Consider the following 25,875-nt stretch of genomic DNA (forward strand, 5'->3'; position numbering starts at 1 on the left):
TTATTTTTTTTTTAAATGTTGTTTTTATGTTTTAATGTTTTCAAGGAGAATTATTATCTTTTAAATTTGTTTACAACATTTCCATCACGATTAACACACTCATCCGGTGTGTGTCTTCGTGTGGATTATAATATATAGAGAAAAAATTATGGGATACAAAATGGGGATGAAGAGATCTGAAAGGTGCAAATTGAAGTACGTTTTTTTCAACAAGTAGTTTCCAACATTGAATCGAGATTGTTTTGTGTGACTTTTGGCGATGGATGATGGAGGGGCGGCTGTTGTGATGGTTGTTGTTGTTGTTGCTGGAATTGTGCTGCGGCGGCGGCTTTTTTCGCTTCACTGCAGCGAAATTGTCTAAGATAGTCACTGAAGTCAGCCCCAGTGGCAGTGGTGGTGATAACAGCAGCGCTGCCCGCCTGAGTTTTGCGCATTTGCTCTGATAGTCGTCGAATGTTCAGTTGCAGCTCATCATCCCGCTGCGATATTGAGGAGAAACTGTGACGCGCCTGCAGCAGATTCGGGTTGACAACATCGAGAAAACTACGTTGAGCTTGCTGAGGTTGTTGCTGTTGTTGTTGTTGTTGCTGAGTCTCAACGACAGTCGGCTTAGTGCGAGCCGGCGAGGTTACTGGAGAATTATTGCATACATAGTGCGGCGGTACCGGTGGTGGTGGAGTGGCAGTAAATGGTGGAGGCGGTGGCGAGAACTGACTCTCGGGTGCTTTTAGAAACGGCGAAGAAGGAGCCGACATTGGAGGTGGTAGGAAATCGTCTTCAATAAACAGCGGCGATTTGCAGCGCTGCAATTTGGGGCGGTGACTTTTGGTATTTTCACCACCGCCCAATTCGAATTTGGTGGCCGAGAATGACTTGGCCTGGCGGAAAACTTCTTTTTTAGGCGATTTCTTTATATTGCTTGTTGTTCTTGGCCCTCCATTGGCCGAGTCTGGTGGCTTTCGCCAAATCCATGGGTCACTAGGAAGCGGTTCTATTTTGCTTCGACTCAATGACCGTGTCTCTTTAGACATTTTCTGAAGATTTTTTGATCTTTTGTGCAGCGAATTAACTTTACACTCTTCGAGATCGGACATTTTGAGCCACGGATCTGATGGCACATAAACAAGGCATCCGGTGCTCTTGTTATTGGTTTGATTGTACGAGAATTTTGTGTCAAAGTCGGCTATATTCGGCGAGGTTTGTTCACTCTTTGATGTTTTGTGCTTTTTCTTAACTACTCCGCCTCCAGTGTTTGTGGCTCCTTTAATTTCGCCGCTCATTGCGCGGACACTTAGCTCAGCCATCCTTGTCGATAGGCCATTCTCCAGTTCGAAATCTTCATTGGGTGAAACCTTTACCGACACAATATCATTTTCGTCGGATACAATAATGGCTTGTTGGTGACGCACCGGAGGACGTGGTGATAAGCTTCTTGTGGTGCGTAATTGTTTTGTCGGCTTGGATTCACCTAAAGAATTTGACTTCTCTAGGGCCATTTTTTGGCTGTTGTTTGTGGTGGTTGTGGGTACTGCAGCAGCAGCCACTACTTCTTTTGGCTTTCTTTCGGTGAGACCAAGTTTACGCATGTCCAAATTTGGACTTGTGGCTGCATTTCGTGTGGCCACAACTCTACGCGGACTTGGAATCGAACGACCAGTGGCCAGTTTTATCAACTCGTCAGATTTCTTTCGCAGCTCATTGAGAGCTGTCATGTCGGTATCTTTTGAATGAATTCGACCAGGACTTGTGGTAGCATCGCAACTGAGTTTTTTCACCGTCGTCGATGAGGCTTTTCTCTCGAAACCACCTCCAACAATAGGTCCATTAGGTGTATTGTTTAGCTTGAGTGATTTTAAAGAGCTATAACGTGGTCCGATGCTATGGTTGCCGCCGCCGCTGCCAATGCCTCCGGAAGAATTACTGCATGAACATTTTGGAATGCATTCCATTGGCTTTTGATGGTTGTTGGTACAAGTGTTATTGTTCGTTGGTGAAGTAGTCATACTGCTACTGCTAAATCGAGCGGGATGATAAATTTTACTACTACTACTAATATGGTGTGGGGATAGGGATGATGATTCATCGAGATGATTGCTAGTGTTACTTATGGTAAGTTGCTCCGCTGAAGTTCGCTGCTTCGGATTATTATTTGTTGATGGCGATGAGGAGAATTTATTGTGCAATGGGGAAGACGCATATGATGATAAACGATGTCCTTGGCTCTCGGCCCTTTCCAATCGAGCAGCTGCTATTTTGTTGGATGGTTGGATTTTGGTATTATATAAATTATAATCATGAAGTTTAAAGTTTTTTACTTTAATAAATCTTACCATTAGAGGCGCTTTTAAGAGAAAGGTACGGTGCTGCGTTATTGGCACAAGAGCCGGACCCTTTATGCTAGAGGAATTTTTCAGCGAGAGCTTTTGTTGAAACGGAACTAGATGATGAAGCCGCTGCTTGATAATGAAAACAAAAAAGAAATTGAATATTTATATTAGTTTAAGGTTTTTGGTTTAATTTGATGAGAGCATACTAATTATTTACAGCACAATGATTGCAACGTTATGGATTAACTTATAAATTCTTATAAATGCTACATTTTCAATGAATTGAATTAGACCTTATTCGAGCATTTTTAATTTAAGTGAAACGATTTTAATGTTTCTGAAATTTCTCTCTTTTTTACAAAAAATAAAAAACTTTTGAGAGCTGTTTAGAAATTCATTTTTATCTACCCTTACAACAAAAAATTTAACAAGAAAAAATGATAAATATGATACAAGATCTCAAGATACATAGACTTCCATAAGTAATCCGCTTCAATTTGAAGTAGAAAGTAGCTCTTGAAAAATAAAACAAAAAATATTGTAAATTATTGAACAAAAATAATATTAACAAAAATTTAAACCGAAATTTGTTTAGTTAAAATTGTTATGAAATGTTTGAATGAGTGTATTAAAGATATGATGAAGGGCATTTTTAAAAGCGTCAGGGATTAAAAAGTTTGTCAAGTTTCGCGACTGTCCCCGAAGTTTCCCGAACGTGCTCATTTGTGAAATGGGGGGATTCTGTTATGTACATATATGAGGCTCAAAAAATTTTATTTTTGTATTGTTTAATCTTGGAAGTCGAGCAGTTATGCTAGGGCTCGAGGTTTGGAATTACGAGATCGCCAACTGGGACGGCCTCGATATATTCTTTATAAGCTTTAACTGATCACTATATTTCCTCGATAATGACGTAGATGCGTACATAGGACACAGTTTCTATATTAGGTTTTTAGAAAAAAAAAACACACAGTTTCTAAGCTAATAAATTTGAAATTCTTTTCAGGTCAATCAACAGCGTTTAAAACCAGATTGAACATAATATTACGGTGACCGACAATATCCTCTACTATGGATATCTGGGAGTTCCGATACCAAACGAAGGTCACTAACTAGTTGAAGCAAAGTTATGTTTGGCTTTCAAATATTCAGATCATGGCGAAAATAACGGTATATTTTATATGTTATTTAAGGGATTTCAGGTCAAATAAAACAATTATGTTTTTGTCAGAATGTTTCCTTCATGTCTATGAAAATGATCAGGTGATGGCAAAGGAATCTTTATTAACATTGATAAATTGGTTATCATTAATGATTACAATAACATAAACAGACGAACTGATATGGAGGATGTCAGCCCGAAATACAAGCTCCTATTCGAGGGGAAGGGAACAAAAAGTTCCAAGCATATGAATAATTTGTTGTAATTTTTTTAATTTCATATTTCGTTCGGCATTTTACTTGTCAATTTTAGTTTTTTTATGTAGAGCCTTGCGTTGTGCAGCTTCTTTTTTGTAATTGATTTGTTTATACTTAAAAGTACAATATACATAAGTGTTACAAGTGCAAATTTACAATTGTTTTTGATGTTGGTTAGCAAATTTGTAATTAATTTATCAATTTTAATAAAGATTATTTTGCCATCATCTACTAAAACTTCAGAATGTTAAGAAGATTCCTGGGACACAGAAAGTTTTTTATTTCAGTTCATTTAAAATTTCAAAGGCATGAGAGAATTAAAGTAATTAAGAAAGAAAATACACTTAGGAGCAAAAAAATGGAATCAGAATTTTAGTTCTGTAAAAACGATAATTGGTCAGGATGTAATTGACATACATGAATGTCAATTGTACCATTAAAAAGCTTGAAACAAAAGCTTTAAATTAATGCTAAGAATTAAAAAAGCCGTTCACTTTATAAAGATCCAATGAACATAAATGAAGTATGTAAGAAAAGAAAGACTAAAATTGAAACAGAGAGTATCTGTAAAATTCAACATTAAAAAAAAAAAAAGTGCCATTTATTGACAGACAACGTCAATAGTAACGTTAGGAAAAAAAGACTGAAATTGAACCAGCGAGTATCAAGAAAATTTAACATTTATAAAAAAAAGAAGTGCAGTTTATTGACAGATAGCGATGATACTATCGTATGCATTTTTATGTTTTTACCAACAATTCAAAGTAAAAAATTCAATCTTTTAAATGAGACCATGAGACTTGAAGAAACATTATTTTATCCATTGCAATTTTTGTTTTTAATATAAATAATTTATTTGATTCCGTTTTTTTGCTCTTAAGTGTATATTAACAACTTCACTGTCCCTATGCAAACTGGTAAAATAAAGTAGCTACGTTCATAATTTTGTGTCAGAAAGACAGGCATTTTCTTTACGTCCCATGAATAACATTTGATACATAGAAGTTTTCTGCACCGTATTTCCAGCGTCCATGAATCATATATGATCATAAATATGAAAAATATACTACGTCCCTACATAAATTGATTCAAAATGTTCTCTACGTCCAAACTTCTTTTGTGGTAGAAAGTATTGCGACTGACTCAGATATGAGGCAAAATGCTTTTTTTACCATTAATAATTTTGTTGCTTTGTTAAAAAAAAAGTTTTACTTTGTGTTTACATATGATTCATGGACGTAGTAAGTGTTCATATCATATGAACACGTCCTATGCATCAAATATGATTATTGACCAAAAACGATCGTCTATTAATCCAGTCAAATAAGGGTTTAACCTACGAATGAATACTAATAGAAATTTTTTTTGCCCAATACCTTCGTTTTGGCATTCTATGACATACCTCAAAAATCTAGAAACATCTCATGTCCGCAACTCGCGATTTTCAAGGACAAAGCGCGAAATGGCGGATGGTATTATATACACATAATGATACATGATATCAAGGTATTTTTTAATGCTGATTCTAAAAAATTTAAAATTAAGGCAATCTGATGTCTCTGAAAAAAGTTATACCTGTTTTTCATCTGTAAACCCGTATTATTATAACAGTTGCTAACTTACTACCGAAAAACCCTTAAAAGTTAGCGGAACCAAATTTAGCATGAAGGTTTTTATATCCATTATCATTAAAAATCAAAACAATGCAATGCAAAAAAACATTCATATCTATGACAAAATGGTATTTTTGAGAAAAGGGGAAATTTTGGGATATGCACCAAAAAACATCTAGGTACAATCTTGGAATTAGTGCTAATAGGCTAATTTTTGGTTTCTATCTTTGTTTGGATATTCTATAACTTATGTCGAAAATTTAAAAAATCTCATATCCGCAAGTCCTAATTTTCCTGATTTGAAGATAAGGTGCAGATTTTAAAAAATTGAAAAACTACACTTCAGATATTTGTGTCAGATCAACATGAATAGGTACATTACTTTTCAGGGATGGTCAGATTGATCATTGGAATCAGCGTTAAAAACTACCTTGAAATCATATGGGTTATGTTGGTATAGGTGTAGAAAAAGCTTTGTTTGGTTGACATATAAAAAATAAAATTTTTTGGTAGATGGTCTGCCCGACAAAAATGTTTTGAGAATTAATGTGTGGGAGAAATTTTCGTTCCTTCAGGGCCCCCTGAGAATGGGGGCCCTGGGCACGGGCCCCGTGTGCCCTTATGGTAAAGACGGTATTGCATAATTCTTAACATGCTTTAACGCCGCACACAAAAGTGCAAATAATTTTAATCCTTGTTCATTGTTATTTAATTTTTTTTATATTTTCTTGTTCGTTTTAAATTAATTTACTCATTAGAATATACAAAAAAATCTCATTGAGGAAAAATGAGTTTTCTTAAATATATTTCAATTTTTACTGCAGTCATACAGTTGTGTTCAAAATAATAGTAGTGCCTGCAACAAAATAACATTTGTTATATTTACGGTGCTTCTATGGTTAAAAATTTAATTTCTTTGATGTCAAAGTTTGTAACGGTCAATTACTAATAAATGTATCGTAATTTTAAAATGAAAAAGAAGGTGCCAAATAATTTTTCATTGATTTTTGGTTGTTCTTTCGAATTTGACCTGTTCAAAATAATAGTAGTTAAAGTTATTTTTTAAGAATTTAAGAGCGGTTTATAACTTAGAATATTTATTTTTGGTTTAAAAGTAAGTACTCATATAATTTGAATAATTTTTCAACAAAAAACGATTTGTTTCGGTTTTAATCTATTTAAAGTTCGAAGAGCAAAACACTGCAGTTCGGATAAAGGAAACTTATACGAAAGCTGCTTGAAGAAGGGAAAACCTACTTGGAAATTCAAGTTTATATTAGGATGCTCCCCTACAATGGTAGCCTATGCAATAAAGTCAACGAAAGACCCGAAACGCGCGGTAAAAAAAGAAAAAAGACCGCCGTAGATGACAGGCGTATTGTCCCGACGAGGAAAGTTGAGCCTTCTGCATCGTTGTTTCACATCCAGAAGGCTTTAAGCCTGGATTGCAGTGCAGTGCACATTCGGAGGCGAATGTTAGACACTAATTTGTACGCTTGAAGTCCACGAAAAGTTCAGCGAAACATGTTAAAAAGCGTATCCAGTTTGTAAAAGACCACATAAACTGGCCAGCAAAGTAATGGCGTAACATATTGTTTACTGATGACAGCATATTTGTCCCTTTTGGTGGTACTGGATCTCCACAATACGTCCGACGTCCACCCAATACGGATTAAGTTCCAAAGTATACGACGAAAACAGTTTAACATGGAGGGTCGAAAATTTTAGTATTTTAACATATTTCTTTGTTAAGAGCGGAACTTTTCGTGGGTTTCAAGCGTACAAATTAGTGTCTAACATTCGCCTCCGAATGTGCACTGCACTGCAATCCAGGCTTAAAGCCTTCTGGATGTGAAACAACGATGCAGAAGGCTCAACTTTCCTCGTCGGGACAATACGCCTGTCATCTACGGCGGTCTTTTTTCTTTTTTTACCGCGCGTTTCGGGTCTTTCGTTGACTTTATTGCATAGGCTACCATTGTAGGGGAGCATCCTAATATAAACTTGAATTTCCAAGTAGGTTTTCCCTTCTTCAAGCAGCTTTCGTATAAGTTTCCTTTATCCGAACTGCAGTGTTTTGCTCTTCGAACTTTAAATAGATTAAAACCGAAACAAATCGTTTTTTGTTGAAAAATTATTCAAATTATATGAGTACTTACTTTTAAACCAAAAATAAATATTCTAAGTTATAAACCGCTCTTAAATTCTTAAAAAATAACTTTAACTACTATTATTTTGAACAGGTCAAATTCGAAAGAACAACCAAAAATCAATGAAAAATTATTTGGCACCTTTTTTTCATTTTAAAATTACGATACATTTATTAGTAATTGACCGTTACAAACTTTGACATCAAAGAAATTAAATTTTTAACCATAGAAGCACCGTAAATATAAAAAATGTTATTTTGTTGCAGGCACTACTATTATTTTGAACACAGCTGTATTTAGGGACTGTATAAACCTACAAAAGGATATTAAAATTATTTATCTGATTTTTTGTATATAATATATCCGTTGTTAAAAATACATGTTCATGAATCACAATTGCTTCATGGACGCTGTAAACGCGGTACAAAAAATAGTTTATGTTCAAATGTGATTCATAGGACGTGATATTGATGTTTTTTTTTCAAGCAAGAACGTAGAGATGTTTTTTTACAAGTTTATATAGGGACGTAGAATAATATTCGTTTAGTAATAATGTTGAATCATATATGATTCATGAACGTAGGAAACATGGGAAAAATACAATTCATGAATCACAAATGATTCATTGGACAGTGAAGTTGTTAAATATAAATAATTAAATTAATTGTTGGGACCGTCTAGAAGCGTCTTCAAAAAAGATTAACGGAGGAGATGTACCAACGAACCATATTGCTGAACAAAAACAACAAAAATACCCAAAAAAAAAAAATAGGACTGAGTTAGCTTCAGTCGGCTTAGATGTTATCTGATAGTTGACAGTCAAGTTTTACTTTTTTCATACCCTACATCCTATTAAGCAACAACAAAATTGTGCAATATGACTGTCAACCCACTTAGTTGATTGAACAAAAATTATCCGGCACGAAAATTGGAAAAGATATTAACTAATTTGGTGATCGTTAATGCAAATAACTAACCTAAAACAGCATTGGTTAGAGAAACTTGTTGGCTAAGGCCCAAATCTACGAACTAAGGTATCACCATTTTAAGTAACTTTTCTATTTTTGTCTAATCCGATTAAGCTGGTCGGCAAAAAAAAAGGCGGGCTGTAGGTAACGTGATTTTAATTAACTTGAGTGTTCTGAATTCAAAACTGTTTACATATTTATTATAGCACGTCTTGTTTTTGAGCTCTACCCATCACTATTTTCGCTATAAAGTCTCAAAAACTAATTTTTTTTTTATGTTTGATCTTAAATATATATTTTCAGTAATATTTTCCTTTTTTTTTATCAAAATCAGGAGTCGAAAAATGGAATTAAAGATATCATAAATTGCTATATCAACAATTTTTTAGAAAAAAAAAAATAAATTAGAAAAAAAAATATATACTTAAGACGATAAAATATGATTTTTTGAATTTAACGGTGATGTAACTTGACGCCAAAAGTACCAAAAAACGCGTTTTCGACCTGTTAATATTCAAATATTTCAAAAACGTGAAGTGCAAGTGAAATTTGGACTTCGGATTCGGCATCAGCACACAAAAATGCTTAAGTATGGTTTGGTTCAAGCTCTATTTTCGCTACCGACCACTGTTATTACCTATTTAATTTGCATCACTTTCGCTGCTGATAAAACTAGCAAAAGATAACATGAGGTTTGCCAACCCATCAAATTTTGCTAAAATTATAACGTTATTGTTAATTCCCTTAATCACAACTCAAGCCATAAGAAGATTAACTCGTACAAACTTCATAACTGTTTAATTAAATATTTAAATTGGTAGTATTAATTAGGATATATGTATAACTTTACGTATTTATGTAGATAAAGAAGATATGTTATCAAAACTGCCAGTTTTAGCGATATCTAACGCACTGTGCGAGCATTCACGCAGTCATGAATGTAAAGAACAATACAGAGTACAAAAATCAATCGATTTGAAGGTTTTGTAAAATTTTATCCCGTTTTTTTGGACATACATATTTTGAAATATACTATATACAACACAAATCGTTGCAACAAAAAAGAAAACGGATTCACATAAAAATCTTAACTAAATCTTTTCTTAACAGAAAATAAATCTTTTAAATAAAACCCCCAAGAAAAACAATGAATAATAAAGAGATAAAGACTATTATAATAACATAAACATAACACATAATGTTGTATTTTTTTCTACACATAAGTAAATTGTTTTATATTGTTAAACTTACCATCATTTTCATCATTCTCTTCCGTTGTAACACCAGCGGTGGTGGAAGTGTTTGAGTTCTTTAATTGTCATTTAACTAGTTCTACGGTAAGAAATTTTTTAAGTCTTTCAAAATATTGCGAATGTAATTCTACATCATTATGACCAGCGCCCTATAAAATAAAAGAAAAAATAAATTTAATTTCTTTTAACAGTTAAACAAAATTCAACAATTTACCTCAACCCATAAAGGTTCAACAGCTTTTGGGCATCTTTCATAGATTCCAATACCATGTGAAAAATCGATAACTTCATCATGGGTTCCATGTATAACAAGTACAGGAGATTTCACTTTAGAGACCTTATCAATACTGAAAAGAGAAAAAAAAAAAATTGAATTGTTAGAAAATAATTTAAAAATTTTGTTAAATTGTTTTTAAATAAATAAATAAATAAACAAACAGTGCCTTGATAAGTATAACCACATCATGAAAAGTTCTATTTTAGGGAAAAAATTTAAACGGATATGAGGTCGGGTATTATTTTATTTACATTTTTTTTTAATTGAAACTTATTCTTATTATGTATCTGGAAAAATTACTACAGATACAGAACTTGTTGAATCATTTTGAATTAATTTCTGCTATACTCGTAAGAATAGAAAAATCACAAAACAACATTAGTCATTATTAGACAAAAGCCAATCAACTAAGTATTTACCTTTTATGAGGTCATTGAATTTGCTGAATACAAAAATAATGAATTTGTAATACACCTTTATCAACATAATCAGCTTAAGATTGTGTTTGGAATCAAAGTCCATTTAACCGTTTTTGTTTTTGCTAACTTATCTTAAACGGTGGTTGAATTATATTTTATTTATTTTCATTTAATTTTATTATCGTTTATCAAGATAAATGGCCAAATTTCTGCAGAGTTCAAATTGTGCGAAAGAGATCAATCAAGGTCACCCATTTTTTCAAGGTTAAGTAAATTCTCAAATTAGATTTGTTAATTTATTTAAGAAGTAAGGTGCTTATGAAATATTTAAATTTAAATATAATCTTTGTAATCTATCTTGCTCATAATATATAATCGTATGTGTGATGCATGAAGAATTTTCAGAAATCTATAGTTTATAATATGGTTCTGAGAAATAAAGAATGACGTGTTCATCAACTTACCCTGAATAGTTGTTATTGTAATGTTCATGTGATTTATTTCATATTAAAAAACTTAAATAGCGGATTTTGAGTTATCGTGAAAATGATTTAATTAAATGATTTTACTAATAAACAGTTATTAAGATTTTAAAGAAAGAGTTTCTCGTCATTGTTTTAAATACAATACAAAATAAATACATTTTAGATTCCATAGAAGTAGTGTTAAGTTAAAATTGTCACATATATCTGACAACTGTTTGAATTTCTTACAACTTTGTAAGAAATGTCATTGTAAGACCACAATCATAAAATTAAATTGTTTGGTATCTTCCAAGTTATTGATAGCTGATTGGGAAGTTGTGACATAATTTGATGTTGTTGCAAGGTCAAGACATTTTACAATTTATTGCTGACAAAACGGCAATTCCTTGAAACAATATTTTGCAGGAAATTTTTTAAACAAACAAATTATAATTCTCACTTCACAAACAACAATAATTTCGTCTGTCTATTTGGAATTATTTTTCATTTGGGACTCTAAGATTTCGAAATATTAAAAGGATTCGAAAATAATACAGACTAAAATCAAAGAAAAACTTTTTAAAAAATTTACAATTAGGGTCCACCAAAAAGAAAGGAAATTAAATCTTAACAGTGCCTGCCAACCCATCAACCATTTTTTTTTTTTAAGAAAAACATTTTTTGCATTTCATGTGAAGAGAAAGTTTTCAAACCTGACAATATTTTCTAAAATTTATTTGTTAGACAATTGTCAAGTAATGAAATTATAAGACTTTGAGGCAAAATCTACTAACCTTGCGAACAGACAATAAATCATTTTAAGATAGTTGAAAATTGTCAACTCTTTCTAGCTATTGTAGGAGCTTGGGTAGATCTGAAAATATTTTAATCCTCTGTAGTTAGCTTTACTGTGTGTGGAATTTCAGGAATTTCAATTTTTCTAAATATGTTATCTAGACCCAATATTTATTAGATCATATTCATAACTTTTGTTTGCCAAAAATGGGTTTTCAATAAAAATTCCTAACTTGAGTTGGTTAAATTTGGGACACATCATACAGTTAACTAATCCTAGGTACAATTGATCGTCAAGACTTACAATTTCGTTAGATCTGAAGGTGAAAATGTATCCAAAATATCTTAGCTTCAGCCTCAACTTGAAATAAAATATTGCAAGATACATATATGTGCAATGTAGGTAGTCAATATTTCTTGTGGAGTACCCCCATATTACTATATTTTTATATTGTATTCGTAGAAAAAACAAAATTGAGTAGGTAGTTAATTGTTTTTTGTTGGCTTCCCAACTTCACTGGCAAAGTTCGCCAAAGCTCCAAAAAATTGTTTTTTAGAATTTCAAGGCGTCTTGCAGGTTTCATGCGGCGAATGAAACGTTTTAGACTGATTTTTGTATTTTTGTACTCAAGTGGTTACACCTCCGACTTCAAAAATTATTTTTTGACCATTTCGGGAACGTCTGGCAAGGACGATTCCGAGTCTTGTAACGTCTAGGACCTATTTTTTTTTAGATCATGGCATCATCTAGTCTTAAAGTGGCTATAACCTCTACACAAAAATTTAAAAAAGGATTTTTTAACTCCTCTACATTCATAGAGTGCAATTAAACTGCCTGACTTTTAAGTGGTATACCAGGACGCAAAACCCAAACACTTACATTCAACCCGGTTTTGGTTATGCCTCCACTCCCAAAATCTACTGCAGGCTTTTAAATTATAAAAGTTTCAGCTACGGCGATTTGTGAAAAAGGATAATCACCATTGTCTTTTTGGCATAAAAAAAGTACAATTTGACTGTCAACGCAATCACCTAGTAAGTCGATTCCACCCCTGGGGACCTAAAACTTTAATATCGATGCAGACTAACTTTTCATCGATTTCAAAGTTTAAAAAATTAGGCTAACCGTATCATGTTCGGTTTTGGTACTCTTATCAAACTGAAATGTGGCTATACGACCGAAACAACGGTAGCGAATGTAGCATTTCTTCTTTTCTGACTTTCGAAACAATCATATGCCTAGGACGCAATAATGCAGCTGTATTTTTTTTGGCTGACAAGATGGTGTGCAGCACCTAGTTAACTCTTTTTCTGATGACATCGAGTTTATTGAAATGACTAAGCAAGTGTGTAACTAGGGGCTTTCATTCACAAATTCAGAGGGGAGTAAATAATAATAACAAAGACAACTTGCATCAGCGACTTTGTCAGAAACTGGTGATTAGTAAGAAACCGTATTTTATCAATGTATAAAACTCAAGAAAAACTTAAAATGAAAAAACCTAACTTAATCAATCAAGCGCAATATACAAAAGATTATATACATATTATTGATAAATAAATCAAGTATATTTTTTTTTTACTATAATCCGAGTTCATCTACCTCAAGTCTTGAATAAAATGCAAAAAATGCAATGCAATTCATCAAATAATTTACAACTTGATATTAATTAAGCTTTACGAGTATGTATTTGTATATATGGGGCTATAAATAGATACAATTAATCTTTAAGAATGCACTGAAAGAGTACACTTGAACCCCCAAAGAAATATTCATTCATAAATTGTAATTAAAAAAATGAAAGTGTATTTTTTTTTTTATATATTATGAAACATAAAAATCGTGTATTGTTTATATTCTTTTCTACTAAAAAAAATATTTGTAGATACTTTTGTTTTTTTTATTTCGATTAAAACTTGTTGATGAAACAGACAAACGACAGAGAGCAACGTTATCAGTATTCGTGTTTCTTATAATGTGTTTACAAATACATAAAAAAACGTGCACTTTATATTATTCTATGGTGAAAAAGAATCATGTTATATGAATGGACACATCAGTGACAAGCACAAACCCACTTTTAACAAGTTTTCTTTGTTTTTTTTTCTGTTTGTTTTGTTTTAGATTTTTATTTTATATCTGTGTCATTGTATTTTCCCTTTTTTAAAACATCACATCATAACCATGCAGGCGGAAATATACATATAAACAAACATACATATTTGTTTCGATAAGAGGCAATCGATTTTGCTTTTTTATATGCCGGCTATACAAGCTATTCCAGGTCAATCAACCAAAAACCTCAATTCCACATTCAATCAAATAAATTTTTCAATCAGATTAAAGTGATTTAATCAAAAACAGAAAAACATGTGAGAGATAGTTCAATAAACTTAACAGATACAAAAACGAAACTTTCATCTAAACACGAATAGCTTATGAAATAGGTAAAGTTTGTCTTTCACCTTCTATTACCTCGTTTCATCAAATCAATTTTGCTTCCCTTTTTACATAAAAAAAAAATGACAAAACAAAGAAAAGAAAAAGAAAATAATGTCAATCCAACATGATGGGAATTTGTTACATTAATCCAAGTCTATTTTCTTTAAACAACAACAACAATAAGAAGAATAAATAAAAATCGCCCAACAAGAGCACACTCTCTAGCTCGCCCTATTATAGTATAGTACTTAGCACAATCACAGTCTGAGTCTGATGACTTTTTTTTTTATATTACTTGAATAAATATTAAGGCCTCCAATAAGGCATAAGTGAGTGCCAATTGCAAAACAAACTGGCCCTGGAGTTCTATTTTAATTCACACAAAACTAGATACACAGAAAGAGCGCTGGAGAAAGACGAAAAAATCGATTTTGAATGTGACAAAACTTTTATACTCTTAAAATAAAAGCCAAGAGGGTTGATTGTTTGGTGTAATGTGGATAAACTAGCTAGGCATCTGTGGAATGACTTTAATTACTTCATTAGGACGAATGATGAAAGAAAAGACACTGCAGCAGTGTCATCATCATCATCAAAATATTTAAAGAAGAACGTAGAACAAATAGACATGGAGTTGTTCTTGTTGTATGTTATTTCTTTTTTTAGTTTTACTTGAGTTCAGCTTTTGACAACAAGAAGAATGACGATAGTGATACTCAGTCGGACAAAAGGGTAAAAGAAGTATACTATTTTTTTTTTTTTTTTTTTTTTTTTGACAAATTCCCTTGACCTACAATCAAAGAAGAGTTTGAAAGGTGAACTGACATAAATAATTGCTCCAGAGACGACAAGGCTTTTGGTTACCTTTATGTGCTCTCATATGTATGTATGTCAATTTTAAAGAATAGCAAAATATGTACCTTCCAACAGGGTTACCACCAAGTATTTTAAAATTGAAATCTCAAACTATTGTTATGAACTTTAAAAATTAAAAAAATGAAAATCGATGTTTAAGAAATAATTTATCGACAATCATCGTGAATATTATTTTAAGTTCATTCGATGCAAAAATTAAGGTTTTTCATTAGGTTTCGTCTTTAAATCAAAATTTCGAAAATTAAATGGGCCCCTTAAGACTGGGTTCCCTTTTTCAGCAAAGTCAAATCTCATGTAAAAGCATTTGTGTGTATTAGTGAATGTGTTTCGCTCTCTCGCCATCGAATTCTCTGGTTTTTTACTCTCAGGATGTTGGTTATGGTTTTCATTCATTGTCTCTTTGTGAGATCGCCATCGCACTCACGCGTGCGGGGTGACATGCAAATGGATGTAGGTATAGGTATACTACATAGATCTTTATATGGATATGGTGTTTGTGGACGAAAACTGGTTTGAAATTCAATATTTTCATGAAAGATTTCTGGAGTGTATACCTATTTATTTTTGAAATGAAAAAGAAACTTGTTTCCATGTTGCTGTTGTGGATGGCATTTGAGTTTTTTGTGTATCAGAGAAATTTTTTGCATTATAATAATAATTATAGTTGTTCAACGGAGAAGCAGGTAGAGGATGTGTTATATGGGTGCATTGATATAATATACTTGACAGTATCCTGTGTGTAGTTTGTATAAAAATATGAGTAGATGCGCAGAAGGATTGATTTTCAGGTTCTTGCTCACTTTTGAGTTGTTCTTCGTTGAGAAATTTTTTGTCTCGCACACGCGCGGGCCGGCTGACATGGAAATGTATTTACTTACAATATATAGAATGTTTAGGTTCTTATGTGTATGTTGTTTGAGGATAGCTCGATATCAATCCAATTTACTTTCAACACCTTTTTAATAAAGATTTTTTTAGAGTCACCAATACGATGAACTCAGTTCGTAACTGAATCGATTTTGTTTTTTATTTACCTATACCAACATTATTATTAAACAAAAATAAGGCAGCATTAATAACTTATAAGTTACTTTTTTTTAAACCTTGAAATTAATTTTTCAATTATGTAATCAAAGTTTAGGAAAGTTTTCAAAAATAATTTTCAAGCTCACCACTTTGAAAAAAAAATGATCTATTTTTTCAAACTGATATTTTATTTATAAATTCAGATAGGCATTAGCTACTTTTTTGCTTGTTTCCTCAGTAGGTGTAATTTTAAAAACTTTTTTTTTGCTAAGGAAACATACTGAGCATCTTCACCTATTCAAAACTATTTCTATAAATACCATCAAGTGCATTCTAACCACAAATACACTTATATAACCCTTTACCCATTCCCCCGCGAAAATATAACTATTATACCTACAAACCTACAAAAAAAAAACCGAATCCGCAACATATAAACAAAGACAATGAAAAACAAAACGACATATTTATATTATATAACCCCGCACGCACGCGCGAGTGTAGTATAATAAACAATACAACCCAGAAATCAACCTAAATATGGAAATCAATCATTGTGCACAAGCACATGTCAAATGTCAATACACATTTTTACACACAAACAAATGCATACCACTTATCTAATCCTTTACCTATATCCCCGCACGAGCAATGTGAATATTACACAATGCAAAGAATTTCGCTGACACCAAAAAAAAAACCCAAAAGTGTCAACTCGCAACCGCGGGTGCGATATTATAAACACGAAATGAATTGTTAGAAAAAACCCAAGAGTCAACAAGAACAAAACAACCCTTTTTGAAAACAAAAGATAATGATCTTGCAAAAAATATCTACTATCTACCTACTCTCTGCAGCATCTTCATAATTTCATGAATGATTTCTGCCTGCCTGAGTGAGGAAATAGGAAACAAAAAAAAAAAGGATTATGTAAACACAAAAAAACAAAAACAAAATATAACGAGAAAATGAGAGCGCAAGAGCAAGTTTTTTTTTCAATAAATAGAAAAGAACAGAAAAAAAGAGTTCATCAGCGCCAGCTTATGCGTGGCATTCTTTTGAACTAAATTTGCATGTGTGCGTGATCAATGGAATTTTCAAAGTAAAAAAAGCTAAAATAGACACTTTTTCAACAATTTATATTAAAAATACTGTGAACAAAAGTATATATTTTTTTTTTGAAACTGATTTGAAATATAATGAAAAAATATAATAAAAATAAATTGTGGATGCTTTGACTGCCTTTTCCTCAAAAACAGAATGCAAATATTGGTTTATTAAAATCAAATTTTTAGTGTGTAAATAAAAAAAATATTTTTTTTTGGCAAACGGGTTGCATGAACAACTTTATTAACTTCTCATTAAAAAATACAAAAACATTTTAAAAAATAATCACGCTTTGCCCCACGACTAAAATGCTAAAAAAGTGCATTTTGACACCTTTCCTTCAAATTAACCGTTCAAACTAACTTCAAATTAAATTTTAGAAATATTATTGGATTCTCCTAATTTCCCTTTATTGTTTTCTTTTTGTTTCATCTAAAAACACTAATAAACGGTAAAGTTATTCTAAGAAGAGTGAGTAAAAAAACATGAAATTACAACAAATTAACGAAGTTTTTTTCTAATAAAGAAAAAAAAAAAAGAAAATCTGTTTCGCGTACTGCATGAAAACACATTTGATCATTATAAAACAAAAAAAAAATAAATAAAAAGTTTATAAACAACGGTGCCCCAACCAAAATTCTGATTCAATCTAAATTTGCAGGAAAAAAAACATTTACGACCCTTATAAAAATCGCACAAGAAATGTTTCTAAAATTTAAATGATGCAAAAATATTCGTACGTTTATTACCTTTTCAAAAAAGTAAGTTTCATAAGATTATCTTATAAACTGCAAAAGTAATACAACAATTAGTCAACCATCTTCCATTAAAATGCTATGGAAACCCCCCCTTAATTCCGTTCTATGATCTTAAAAAATATAATTGTTTGCAAAATTGTATTCATTCCATCCGCCACTGGCGAATTCATTTCTGAAAATTTATGTTTTGAAAAATATTGCGGCGCACCTTTATTGTCTTATGCGCTGAATTAAGTTGTTTTTTAACATATGCATCATTCGATTTCGACAACTCTAGGAATTGCCGCTCAACTTTTTGAGCATTTTTAATGGTCAATGTTGTTTTGGTGAACAAAAATTTTGTAAAAAGTGTTTAAAGCCATACGATAGAATAAACAAGCATGATTTTGGAATGGAAAACTAATGCCTCATTCACAGTATTGAGAGAAAATTTTACAAACATTGAAATTGTATGAAACAATACACAAAACAGCGATTCTAGTTGCGTGAGTTTTCGAAGCAAATTACATATATCTCAATTTTAAAAGTCGAGTTACTGCTAAGAAGAATCTTCTTCTTTATTATGGACGAAAATCAACCCGAGGTTAGCCAGCTGTATTCCTCCTCTTAAATATTTCAACCATAATACTCGCGCTTCTAGGAATGGCCATGTTCAGTTAAGTATAGACATTCGTTCTTCAGCCGCACAACAAGAATGTAGAACGCTTTTTCCAGCTCTGTTTTATCCTCTCATTGTGGTGTTCAGAAGTTTGAAACTAATGTGCACGAGTTAGTGTTGTGTCGTAAAAAACTCAGAATGTATTGTGTAGCTTTTTCTTTCTTGAATTTTTTCATCGCCACACTAACATCTTGGAGGTCGGGTACTTTTTCAAAACTAGGTTCGGCTGTTGAGCCTGGAAAACTGCCCTTTTAAAACTCCGTCACAATACTGTCGCTATGTGTGAAGAATTTTGTCGTCATCCACAAGACGGCGTCGAGCAATTTTGAAGATAGCTGCAGTTTTTTTTTTTTTTGCTTTTTTTTTTTTGCTAAATTTGTAGTGTGTTTTTCATCTCTATTATTAAAGAGATATTTTAATTTTTGAATTGATTCAACTGTGACTCTCTATTTTATTCTGTAGGGTAACCCTACTATCAAGCAAGATGTATGATGAAGATGATGTTATAGAGAGTGTTTTTGTATTGAAGAAACTTTTTGTACAACAATCTTCATACATTGCAAAAATCATTGAAAAAATCATTGTATATCAACAATTCTGCCAAATTGTGTTTTATCATACCAATTCATTCTAGAAATGAAAAAAATTAATTGGGTAGGTCAATGTTTCTCAAAAATATTGCGTAACTAAAAAAAGCAAGCAAGGCGTTCCAGAACCAAAGAGGTCAACAATTTTTGTAACACAACTTGACAAAGTTATAATAACAAAAATTAAGATATAACAAATACTCAATGCTCAAAACAATACTCAGTTAAATTCAGATAGGGTAGACGAGGCCAACACAAAGAGTAGAGAGAAAAAATATCAACAAATTAAAGATATATTTTGAAATCTTAAATAAGTTCTCCTGACGAAAGGCCATCGTTTTTTTGGGAAGTATTTTTCGCATTTTTTTCACATGAATTTTGAAAAAACTAGCGGAAATAGGATACCTGAGAAATTATTTTTTACGATATGTATAGGAATGATTGTGCGATGCACGTTAATTTGAAAAAATTGTCTTATGATTTTAAAAGTATAGGATTTGATCTAAAATTACTCTTTGCTCCAATACTTAAATTTTGAACAAAGATACTGCCATTTGAATAATCGTAAAAAAATGAGAATTTGTTCCCTTAACCCTCTACTGCATGAATTAATATTAGCGGACGAAAAAATTAAAAAATGCTTTACATGGGTTCTTTGGGTTGTTTCAAAACGGTTTTCATTGAAAAAATTTTTTTTAATTAATTTGTTTAAAAAATTTGTTTATAAGCCAAATTTGGCTTCGTATGCATTAAGGGGTAAGAAATTTTACTAATTTTATTTATTCAGATTATGTAAAGAATACAATTAAATATCAAAAGATAAATATTTATCATTTAAAAACAAAATAATGTAAAATAAATACATTGCATTACAAAAAGTTAAGAATTAATTCAAATTTGGCTCATTTTAAGCCATGGAACCGAGAAAAGCAATTTGTTTTTTCCGTTAAATATATTTTTTTCTGGTTCACATTCTTTCCACTGTCGAAGTAAGTCTTGCTCCAACATTTTCACCCACTCCCAGATCTTACAAAAGTTAAGCTAATTATTGAAAAATATTATAGGTGAGCCCCCCTTTCCCTGAAATTTGTATGGTTACGCCGCCGGAAATGGGGTTAACATGTGAAAAATGTCTCTAAAAGCGAAGGGACTCCATTTCTGAATAAAACATAGCTTCCAAGCAAAATAACAATGTAAAGGAACAAAATTTTCCAACAAAAAAGTTTTACATATTGTGTAGATTTACAACCCCTGAATGCATACGAAGCCAAATATGGCTTCCCTACTTTTTGCCCTCCCAAGACCAGGCCAATAACTTTTTTTCAATAAAAATTGGTTCATAGAATACACAATTAGACAATCGATCCTAAATAAATTTTTAATTCCACTTTACTTTCCAAAGAAACGCAGTAATTAACACTTAAAGTATGAATATATTCTACACTTTCGATTTCAATGCACACGACTGATCGACTCACCTGTGATCATAAAATACACCTATATTTTGTGTCGGACACACGAAAAAACTATCTCTATGGGTTCTCAGAAACACAAAGAAGAGGATTGTATTGAATCTTTACCATTTTTTTGTGACAGAGAAGAGAAAAGTGCTTTCAAACTGACAAAACCATATTTGGCAGTAGAGGGTTAAGGTTGTCTTATGATGTCTGCCATATTTAATGATGTTTTACAGAAATTGTGTTTTCTTTAAGGCTCTATATTTCCTCTAATACTAATAGACCAGTGCCAATAATTTTTGAAAAATTAGGGATAAATGGTATATGAAAGGGGAAAAATAAATTGCCCACAAACAAATTGGGGGAAAGGGGCTATTATTAGAGCTGTTCTAATGCTAGATTCAAATTAAGAAGGCCAAAGGCCATTAGAAAAATATAATTTGGTTTCTATGGAAAATTATTTTCCATAATAATCTTAAAAAATAGGTTTTTATCTAAATAATTGCATTCCAAACTTTTCAAAAATCAAAAATTTTCTCGGTTACTTTTTGTTAAAAAAAAAAACATTTGAAATAAATAGAAAATATAACAAAGTAATTTTTAACCAAGTTTTGTTAACATCCAACCATTTTTGTAAAAGATAAAAATAAAAAATCGTATTTCTTTTAATTTATTTATTTTTCCCATATTGTTGAGGTTATATAAAAAAATGGTTTGAGTAAAAGTTCTAGACACTTTTACTATCTACAACTTTTGCATTTTACTCTTTTTGATAGGAATTCTTTTGACAGAAATCGTGAAAAACCACGATTTTGACACTCATCCCATTTTTTCGCCCACCCACCCCCTTTCCCTCAATTTGTTTGTGGGCAATTTATTTTTACTCCTTCATATACCATTTATCCTAAATTTTCCCACCACCCTTATGTTGCTAATAATTTTTTCAACTTTTGTCCACTGAAAACTGGATTGGCACTGGTCTGGTTCTGGATTTTGGGTCTAAAAACTCAAATGAGAGATTAGAAAATATTGAATCCGATTTGATTGCATCTTTTTTCTCCATCAAGTCAAGAATATTTTTGGTCATGTCATAAAAAAAAAACTCCATTCAATTTTGTTATGAATAGATTAAAAGTAGTATGTTAGAGTATTTAAGAAAACAACTATTAACCCAAGAATAATCAGCCCCATTCGGAATGAAAGCTCTCGAGGAAATGTTTTTTGGAGAAGTCTCATAGAAAATTTTCAATTTTACCTATACCCAACAAAAAAAAACTAAATAAACCTATATCCCATACCAAAAGATAGCAAGTAAATTGAAAAACAAAACAAAAATAGTAATAGTAATAAATGAATAATATATATTTGAAAGCGTTGACACAACTGTTATCCATTGCAAACAGTCAATAATAATCTAATTTATACCTTTCACACTCTCGATAGCAAAAATATTCCCAAATTCCAATATAAACAAAAAACTTATCGATTAATTTTTTGTGTGAAAAAAAAAAGAATACTAGTCTGCAAAAGCAAACACGTAAACCCACCTTCAAAGAAAGCCAAAGACAAATAAAATTATAAACATTTTGGGGGAGAGACAAAATGTATTAGTCACGGAACGGTGGCATTTTTTTGTTGTTTTTTTTTTTTTATGAATACCGTTAAACTGTGTTGTAAAGGGCAAAAGTCAAATAACGTAATCCAGAGGTATCATGTGTGTGTATGACGATGATGACGATGTGGTACATTGTTACACATAAATTTGTGGGAATAGATTTTGGCGAGAGAGATAGGGAGTAGAATTAATATTATTGATCACGAGATATGTGACAATGATTGCGAGTGTGAGCGCTTCAACTAATGTTCATTGAACTTCTGCCTTGGTGCTTTAGATGTACTACTAAAGTGTGTAACTTTGAACTGAAAATTTTCAAATGCATTAAGCTTTGTGAAAATTATGTAATGAGGTTCAGTGTAGTTAGTAAATTTATCAATTAATTTATATTGATGGAACAGCTCTTTTGGATAGAATATCTTACTAATTAGCCACTTCAATGAGGATGTTAGCTAAGAATTTCTGCTTTGGTATTAAAAGCAATACATAGTGTTTGCAAAATTGAGGCACGAATTGAATCTTGTGTGTATTATTAGAAATAATTGTTAACACTTAACTTAAGTTTAATGAATATATTTATTTCAATTATTTTACTAAGATATAACATTTGTTTTAACAAAAGTACAACTTTTTTTGATTTTATTAATCTATTAACTAAACAAAAAGGAACAGAATTAAAACACTAAATTATTGGTTCTTCTTGATGATCACATTTTCCGTACAAAGGCTCAATGGTGTTTTAGGCAATTGAAATCTACATTTTCACCAAAAAAAAATCGTAACATTAATTGAATCGTCAGTTGTAAGAACGGAATAAGTCAACTTTTTTCCGAAATTGACTTTTTGATGCCTATCAAGGAGAATCGCTAAGTGATGCAATACGTTTGAATAATTTTATGTCGTCAGCATAAATTATAGTATTACAGTCCAGAAACTTGGCTTCATCATTGATTGTTAAAATGGACAGCATATGACTGAAAGGAGGTGATTCAGAGGATCTGAAGCGGACAATATAGAACGGAAACCGAGTAATTTCAATTTGTCAGTTATTATATTATGGAAAATGTTTTGAAATGCTTTGCTTCAATATTAACTTCATCACCTTTATCCAAAAAACATAACCCAGAAGTAACAACACTCCCAAAAGATTACTTGTTATTGACCTGTCTGCTAAAAAAAAAACCGTGTTGAGACTAAATAGACTTGCAGTGAAAGGAGAATGACAGCTTAGCTACTGGGTGGTAATTGGAAACATTATTTTTATCAGCTTTCTTTGTGGATAGGACAAACATATCAAAACAGCAGAAATGTTTGCGATAGAAAAATATTAATTTCTCATCAATCGGATTTTGGGAAACATTTAAATCGGTTGGCTCAAAAGGATGTTAGTGAAAGATAAAACCATTTTATGGTAGATACTATTTTACAGTAAAATGCATGAAAGAAAACCTATAGCCAGGTTTTCTCTCTCATTCCAGATTTATATAAGTAGGATTGAAGTAAGTTTAATCATCAGATGGAAGCCATTGGAATTTGGGAACATTTAAACCCTTGCATAAAAAATCATCATCAGTTCATCTATATTGGAGTAAATATCAGCTCTTTGCAGACATTCAACGAAGAAGATTTGTTGAAGCGAAACATAGTTTCTTCAATTTGGCAAAATAAATCGAATTGAAACTGCTTCATCTGAAAAGAACTTGTATTACTGGATATCAAGTCCTTGCTACAGGGACGTAACTGGAGGGAATGATACTTTAGTGAACTCCGTAATCTGTACAAATATGGAGAAGTTTCCTAAGTTATTGAACGAAAACTTTATTTCTCAGATACCATCTGTGTTGACCATTTTGCTGAAAATATCTTGTATTCTTGGCTGTCACTTCATTTTGTTGAAAATCGTATAACCATTGGTAAGTAACATGATCACAGCTTGAAGATCTTTCTTTCCGTCAGAAAAATCAAATATTGAATATTCATAATGAATATAAACAGTGACGTCATCGCTTTTAAGATAACTTGTTCATTGATAAATCTATTGTGACAAAAATACCAAAAAGAAAAACAAACAAATCCATTTCCTCACCAATTACCTTACTTATTTTCTCAACAAACATCAAGTGCATTGCCTTTATTTCTTCAGTTTTACATGCAACATAACTGATAAGGAGTAAATTTCATCAAATTTCAACAAACAACTTAAACGCCGATTCTCCTTTGATTTCTTTCTTGGTTGTGTATAACAACATCAAAAATATGGAAACAAAATTTCTTATCAAAATATTAAATCCCCCTCTTTCTTAAGAGGCCACTCATTACAACAATTGACTTTGCCACCATCCACCATCAATTTGTATGCAAATTTAAAAAAGTAAATTTTTTTTAAGGCGCACACACTTCTATACGCTCCCGACTCCACATGTTGTACAAAGAATATTGTTGCATAAAAATAAATTCATATTCACACTCATAAAAATGTAACAGACAACATCCGCAACAGTCGTGCTTTTAATGCCCCTGCCCCAATCGCAACGCTACTACTTCTGCAGAAATGCAAACGCAATATCAACAAAAGAAACAAAAAAAAAAAAAACGCAATCATTTTGATTTTATTAAATTGTTGAACAAACGCGTATTTACTCTCCCGCCGCTTCTGCTACTACCGCCACCGTCATAACCGCCAACAACAACAATAAATTAATAAAAAAAAAAAAAAAAAAAAAAAAGAAATTATGAGTAATGCTATTGAACGATTGCGGAAGCAAGTGTATTTTTGTGTTGTTGTTTGTTTGTTTATTTTGTATGAAACAACAGAACCGGGGGAATCGGGGAGAACTCTCTAAACTAACCAAACCCTTAAAAAATAGACTCCCTGTGAAACTTACCTGGGAAATGCATCAAAAAACCATGTCCTCTTGGTATTCCGAAACACAACTCTCATACCGGACATTAATGGTGAATGAAGGATCACCGCTCCCACTTCATGACGTGTCGCCAAATCAACTGTGGGCACTGTTCCAATACTCTGGCCATAAAGAATAATACTTTCTGGACTAATGTTGAATCTGAAATGAAAATTGTGGAGAGTGGTGAATGGTGAATGGAAGCAATAAATAGAAATAGAAAGAAAATTTTCCCAAATGAATCATCATCATTACTAGTGCATTTATAATAACCCATCAGTTTGTACCACCCCCTGCTCATTCGATAGAGTATTGGGTGAATATCATAAACCCTGATTTTTCACACTAGAGAAATTCAACTTTTGGCCGCCATTTTGGATTTTAGTTTTTATTAAATATCTCGACTTCTGTTCATTCTAGGTAAAAGTTGGTTATACAAAAAACGTAGAAATTTTAATTTCGCATCTTTTATTTTAAGAACATTTTTTTCGATAATCTGAATATTAAGAAAATTACAAGCTTAGAAAGAAGTTTTGAGCACTTTTTATCAAAATATTGAAAAAAAAAAATGTTTGAGAAAAGAATATTCACCTTAAAATTCTGAACAACTCTGCTATACAATTTTTTCTGTACAAAAGTTATTAATACTTTTTTGTTAAAAAATACTCTTTTTTGTCTATGCTTTTATCTTAACTTTTTTCTTAAATTTTTCTTCAACCAAATCTTGAATTAGGGAGTATTTTATAGCCTTGTGTTACAA

The 25,875-nt window shown here is 31.7% G+C and overlaps 2 protein-coding genes across 3 annotated transcripts in view; both read right to left on the reverse strand.

Annotated features, from left to right (window-relative positions):
- On the reverse strand, window positions 1–9,804 carry LOC129913495 (probable inactive serine/threonine-protein kinase DDB_G0278909). Of its 2 annotated transcripts, XM_055992214.1 has the most exons (3): window positions 9,729–9,804; window positions 2,331–2,453; window positions 1–2,248 (listed from the first exon to the last, which is right to left on the reverse strand). In XM_055992214.1, exon 3 carries the CDS (start codon window positions 2,001–2,003, stop codon window positions 207–209), a length of 1,797 nt encoding a protein of 598 aa, XP_055848189.1. In that variant the 5' UTR covers window positions 2,004–2,248; window positions 2,331–2,453; window positions 9,729–9,804; the 3' UTR covers window positions 1–206. The 2 variants fall into 2 exon arrangements, with proteins under 2 accessions (XP_055848189.1, XP_055848190.1); XM_055992215.1 differs by lacking the exon at window positions 9,729–9,804 and having other exon boundaries at window positions 1–2,245; window positions 2,331–2,451.
- Window positions 9,796–25,875, reverse strand: part of LOC129914924 (alpha/beta hydrolase domain-containing protein 17B) — a 19,471-nt gene continuing 3,391 nt past the window's right edge. Inside the window, exons 2-4 of the mRNA XM_055994375.1 lie at window positions 25,098–25,277; window positions 9,945–10,077; window positions 9,796–9,879 (exon numbers count right to left, since the gene is read on the reverse strand). Of these exons, the coding sequence (XP_055850350.1) occupies window positions 9,796–9,879; window positions 9,945–10,077; window positions 25,098–25,277 (397 nt within the window). The remainder of the gene's footprint in view (window positions 9,880–9,944; window positions 10,078–25,097; window positions 25,278–25,875) is intronic.

This window comes from Episyrphus balteatus, chromosome 3 (genome assembly GCF_945859705.1).
Source record: "Episyrphus balteatus chromosome 3, idEpiBalt1.1, whole genome shotgun sequence".
NCBI lineage: Eukaryota > Metazoa > Arthropoda > Insecta > Diptera > Syrphidae > Episyrphus > Episyrphus balteatus.

What these genes read in the sequence shown, in the direction of transcription:
- LOC129913495 (XM_055992214.1), bottom strand. Translation starts at nt 2,003, where the DNA reads ATGACTACTTCACCAACGAACAATAACACTTGTACCAACAACCATCAA.